Genomic DNA, 6,000 nt, shown 5'->3' on the forward strand with positions numbered 1-6,000 from the left:
AAGGCACAAGTGAACATCGAGCGGTAAAGAAAATAGCCAGGTGAAACAACAAAAAATACACCAGTGAGAGAGGAAGACTACCGGGGACTCCTGCACCTTGTAAACTATTCACTTGTGCCCCTCCACCAGTATAAGGTAACAACGCTGAGGAGTCCACATCATTCGCTTACCTTAGGGCCAGGATATGCGTGCGTCCCCTGATCCACCTCCTCTGCAGCAGCCACCTCCATTGCAATGCAGGGAGTCTCATGATTGCGGTTTCCTTATGTGCACTGATACGCCCGAATGAGTACTGCCCCTGTCCGTCCCTGCAGGCCCCGGACCGGATCCTATGGATTGGGATGCCTGTCCATGGTGCAGCCTTGTTTTTCTCCCATTCTCTTCCATCCCAGAATAGTGTGGGACACCGGCGGCCCATAGTCAAAATGGCCGCCGCGACACTTCTGCCGTGCCGCCCGGAAATGACGCACCCTCTGCATTCCTGGCTCCACGAGCGTGATCTGCCTCGCTCTGACAGCTGTGCTAGCAAGAAGGGAGACACCAAACCCCACTCTGCCCCGAGTTCCCCAGCTAACCCTCTCCAGGGACACTGCCCCAGTTAAGGAGAGGCCATGGTCAGGAGGCGGCCTGACAGAATGTAGTTTTTCTTAAAGTGATCCTGTCTGGCTGAGGAAACACAAAATACTGACGGTCTCTGTGTCTCACCTGTATTTAAACTAATGTGGATTGTGTTTCCTATGCTAGGTGGGAGGAGCCTATCTCTCATTAGGCTGTCCTGGAAGATGACTGGGGAAAAAGTAGCAAGTAAACTTTCTTTGAAACTGACAAAATGAGACATAGGCAGGATCTCAATAAAACACAGGGATTCTATGAAGGGAACACTTTGCACAACTTAAAACTGAAGTAAACTCAACTCCACTCCTGGGATGCAGATTACCCTCGCCAGCTACTGACATCTTCGGCAGGTCTTCTTCCGAGTTCTAATTATTAGCCATTTTGACTGGCCAGGCAAGTATAACATCACTCCCAGACATGCACAGAAAAAGACGAAATTGCATGCTGAGCTGCGCATGCTCAGCTTATTGTGCATTGTAAACAAGCAGGCAAGAATACTTTAATGCAGAAGAGACATAGCATGTCTCCTCCACATTAAAAATCCTGACTGTATAAAATTGTATTTATTGTGTAAGCTTTAACTGAAAAGGCAACCTTTTAAATCAATTAAATACATGCCAGGTTCATCAAGTTACAGTTCATTTTCTTTAGAAAGCAGCCACAGCTGGATATGGAACCCCTGTCCGTCACCAGCCTGTTGCAGAAAAAGGGCCGCTTTCTTTCTGTGTGGAAGCAGGGGTCTCGTTAAAAAGGTCAGACATGCCAATAAGCAAAGCTCATACCACATGGTGAGTGGTGAGCTCTAGCTCTGACTCAGCAAGTGGTGGGTTGGACATTTGCAGAGAGACCACTGCTTCCACATAGGGTAAGGGTCCTTTTCTACCTTATGTCAGCAGAGAACAAGCTTCTCATTCTGCATTTTATTATACTCACCCTGACTTTCCCTTTTTTTGCATTCCTTCCAACAGAGCTTCCATTATGAGTGATAACGTCCTGGAACCAATACAGGATCATAAGGCTGAAAGAAAACATGAACACTGTGATACAACCACATGGCAGATTCGGGATTCATAGGAAAATTTTATCAGTCATAGATTTAATAAAGTCCAGACTAACTTCAAGAATTTTGTTCAAATTTTCTACAAGGCCCTGAGTTAAAAAACTGAAATACCACAGTTTTTTAAAATGATCACCATAGAATGATCATAGCATTACGTGTATATTTACCTGCAACCATGTAGCATTTGAGCCTAAACATATTGCACAATTTATATCCAATCAGGTTCTGCATGGAGATTCTTCAGCCCTGTGTAATCTCCAACTAGAGCAGCTCCTATCTGCAATGTTGTGGGTCCAACACCACTTAGCAGAGTCAAAAACATAACACCATTGACATTTATAGCTGTCTGTAGGGGGAGGATTCTGACCACCACTGTAAGGGGGGAATTCTTTCCAATTAGATATATTGATCTTGCAAGTTACTATCTATGACGTTAAGTGAATTTAAGCTGCTAGCATTGTTCACAATCCCACTTATGTGCTAACTAAATCAATACACAATAAATGCTGCGCTATGTGAATGCTAAATGACTATACAATCAGAATATAACAATATCAAAATAATATTTAAAAGTGCATAAATATAGTGAAAAATTGTCCAACATATAGTGAAATATTGTCCAACATAAATGTGCAATAACCATATAACAACGAAAGAGTCCATGCAAATGATTGCTTGCAATGAAAATTTAAAGAAAAAAAATCAAGACAAACACGCAGTGCTTTTCCCGGGGGAGGGGCCAGGATGGTGACAACACCTAGGAACCAACGTGGAGCTGGAGGCTAGGTCTGTTTGTGAAGATACATTAATAATTTAGTTTATTCAGCATGAGCACGGAGCTTAGTTATGTAGCAGAGGCTGTGTTTTCTGCAATATTTACATTTTTGGTAAACTCATTCAATGAATCCAAGCTCTGCAAGCTAAGATAACATGCACTGCATTGATCCATTCACACAATGTTACAGTAACCAGGAGATAAAACAAAGTTCAGGAATATTCCTTTATCCCATTGTTTTGCAAATCTATATGCACTACAAACTGTACGATTGCATGAAGAGAAATGCACATAGCTTGAAGTGCTTTATTCCTCCTATGAGGACCAAAATTCACGTAGGCCATAAAAGAGACCCAGTTTGGGAATATTTTAAAGCGGAGTTCCACCCTGGGTATACTTTTTTTTTAATAAAAATACCCCCGGGAAAGTCAGGGCTAGTGCATTCCACAATGGCTAGCCTCTGATCTGTCCCAGGTTGCACTTACCTTTAAGGAGAAATACTTACCTTGAAAAAGTATTGTCCAGCGCTGCCATTTCAGGTGTGGGCAGCTTGAAGCCAGCGCGATCCTCTTCCGTCTTCTTCGGTCCCACGATGCCCTGCACCGGCCCCGCCGTCACTTCCGGTGCGCGCGCGTCATCCCTCCACAGCTTCTGGGCATGCCCAGAAGCTGTTTAGCAAGGTATGACGGCGCCTGCACCGGAACTGACATCAGGGCCGGTGCAGGTGCATTGATTCCTGGGAGCGATGACGTTCTGCTCCCAGGAATCATTGCAAAGCCAGGAAGTGACGAATCGCCGTGGCCGCCGAGGGGAGGAAGAATGAAGTAAGGTAAGTATATTTTCTTCTATACGAGGTAGGTAAAAAAAAAAAATTGTGATTATCCATTTGTTTTTCAGGTGACCTGGAGCGAGAAGATGGAGGTAAATATAATTTTAGGGTGGAACTCCACTTTAATGAAGTGCCTGGTGGCCTGAGAAGATGTGCTGTGATGAAAGGACTGTGTTTGAAGTTTATTTTAGTTGTTGTAAAGTTGTAAAGTCAGAAGATTTTTTTATCTTATTGCATTTTATGCATTAAGATAAAAAGCCTTCTGTGTGTAGCAGCTTACCCAGCGACCCCAATACTTACCTGAGCCCCATCTCTGTCCAGCGATATCCACGAGTCCCTCGGCCGTCCAGGACTCTCCCTCCTGATTGGCTGAGAAACTATTGGCTGTGGTTGTCAAAGTCAGTTAGCCAATCCAGAGAGAGAGGGGGCTGGGCTCCGTGTCTGAATGGACACAGGGAGCTGCAGCTCGGCTCGGGTGCCCCCATAACAAGCTGCTTTCTGTGGGGGCACTCAATAGGAGGGAGGGGGGCCAAGAGCAGCAATGAGGGACCTGAGAAGAGGAGGATTGGGGCTGCCCTATGAAAAACCAACTGCACAGAGGAGGTAAGTATAACATTTTTTTTTTTTTTTTAAATAATGAGTTTACAATCAAGTTTTTTTGTTTTTTCAAAGATATTTTTTGTTTATGCACTTCAGTTACTAAACATTGATGTTTAAGCACATATAAGAATATGTAATATGTTATGGTTTCAGGCTGGGTTCACACCTAAATCAGATGCGGCTTTCGGCAGGTTGTCCAGGGCGTCCCCGCACTCCGTTTCAGGGGCGATTCAGGACCAAATTTTTAGCTGAATTCGGACCTGAAACAGAGCCAAAGACACACAGGACCCCTGTGAAATCCGCTCCGCAGCCGCCACAAAGATGTGTGAACTGGCTCCATTGAGAGCCGGGCACACTCTCCTGTCATGCGAATTGCATGCAGGGAAATCCAAATCCACTTCACACTAGTGTGAACCCAGCCTCAAGTAAATAAAACTGATTTGAAATACTGATGAAGTCAATGCTGAACGCTTGACGTAATGCGTATAGGTCACACGTCACATCGTCTCTCTGCTGTGAACACGGAACAGCTGATACAGCTCGCCCTGCTGAAGTGCTATGATTGAAAGTGTATTTCTTTTCAATAAAAGTAGTTTTACCTTATCAGAGAGCATTAGATCTCTTTTACTTTCTCCTATACATTTATGCCTGCTGTGGACTACGAGTGATCCAGTGCTGGTCCTGGGAACATCCTTTCAGCTCCAAGTGTATATCTGCCCATTGATCCATTAACCCTTCAGGGAACTGCTTTATCTGACCCATTGGTGACTTTTGGGTCAGATGGGAAGGTGAGAGAGGCTTGATTACTTGGTGGTGGCGGATTAAGGAGCACGTTATTCCATTTGATTATCACGGAGGTGTATGAGACCGGAGTTATCTTTTTTATTTTTGGATTTATTTGACACTTGGACTTTTTGCACTGATTTATTTTCAGCATCAATTTATTTTGATTCACATTAACTAATATGTTTTTTTATGAATATTCCTTTGAAGGACATACTTTGGGGTGATATAGTGATTTTATGTCACATTTATGTATCGCTTATAATATTTATTTATAGGATTATTCACGACTAATCTGGCGCAGCACATTTTCTTTGTTATTAATTAACCACTTTACCACCGGAGGATTTTGCTGTCTTCCGTCCAGGCCACTTTTTGCGATTCGGCGCTGTGCGACTTCAACTGACAATTGCGCGGTCGTGCGACGCCGTACCCAAACGAAATTTACGTCCTTTTTTTCCCACAAACAGAGCTTTCTTTTGGTGGTATTTGATCACCTGTGCGATTTTTACTTTTTGCGCTATAAACAAAAAAAGAGCGTTTATTTTGAAAAAATAACAATATTTTTAACATTTTTTTATATGAAATTCCCCCCAAAAAAGATGTAAAAACCAATTTTTTTAAAAATTTTTGGCCAATTTGTTTTATGCTACATATGTTTGGTAAAAAAAAATCGCAATAAGCGTATTTTGATTGGTTTGCGCAAAAGTTATTGCGTTTACTAACAAAGGGAAAGATTTCTGTCATTTTTGGTGTTTTTTTTTAACGCGTAATGGCGGCGATCTGCGATTTTTTTTGCGGGACTGCGACATTGCGGCGGACAGACCGGACCCCTGACTGACATTTTTGACACTTTTGGGGGTACCAGTGACATTACTGCAGTAATCAGTGCTATAAATATGCACTGTTACTGTAAAAATGACACTGGCAGGGAAGGGGTTAATTTTATTGGAGAGGGAGGGGTTAATGTATGCCTGGTGCTTACTGACGTGTAGGGGGGGAGGTGACTGTGTGAGTCATGGACAGATCGGATGTCCAGCTATGCTGAACAGTCCGATCTTTCACTCCCTGTCACTATGGAGATCCGCCCGCTGTGTTTACACACAGCGGGCGGATCTCCAGACTCGATCCCCGACGATCGGGTAAGAGCAGCGGCGATCGCCGCTGCTCCTCCCCTGGCCCGACTCCCGCTGTGAATGAAAACAGCGGGAGCGAGCCTCCGGCGGCGCGCAAGCGCCGCCCAGAAGGGGGAGTGTCCAATCACGTTAATACCACGTGGCTGGACGATAACGAACCACTCTGCCGCAGTAGTATTACTGTGAGCGGTCGTAGAGTGGT

At 44.1% G+C, this 6,000-nt stretch overlaps 1 protein-coding gene across 3 annotated transcripts in view; it reads right to left on the reverse strand.

Annotated features, from left to right (window-relative positions):
* The window catches only part of CEP63 (centrosomal protein 63), a 44,823-nt gene extending 43,187 nt beyond the window's left edge, over positions 1 to 1,636 (reverse strand). For all 3 annotated transcript variants that reach the window (XM_082251828.1, XM_082251829.1, XM_082251827.1), the window contains exon 1: positions 1,549 to 1,636. In XM_082251828.1, coding sequence (XP_082107954.1) covers positions 1,549 to 1,592 — 44 coding nt within the window. In that variant the 5' untranslated portion in view covers positions 1,593 to 1,636. The remainder of the gene's footprint in view (positions 1 to 1,548) is intronic.
* Positions 1,637 to 6,000: the final 4,364 nt, after the last annotated feature.

The sequence above is a fragment of the Pelophylax lessonae genome (assembly GCF_965119305.1).
Source record: "Pelophylax lessonae genome assembly, chromosome: 3".
NCBI classification, from domain to species: domain Eukaryota; kingdom Metazoa; phylum Chordata; class Amphibia; order Anura; family Ranidae; genus Pelophylax; species Pelophylax lessonae.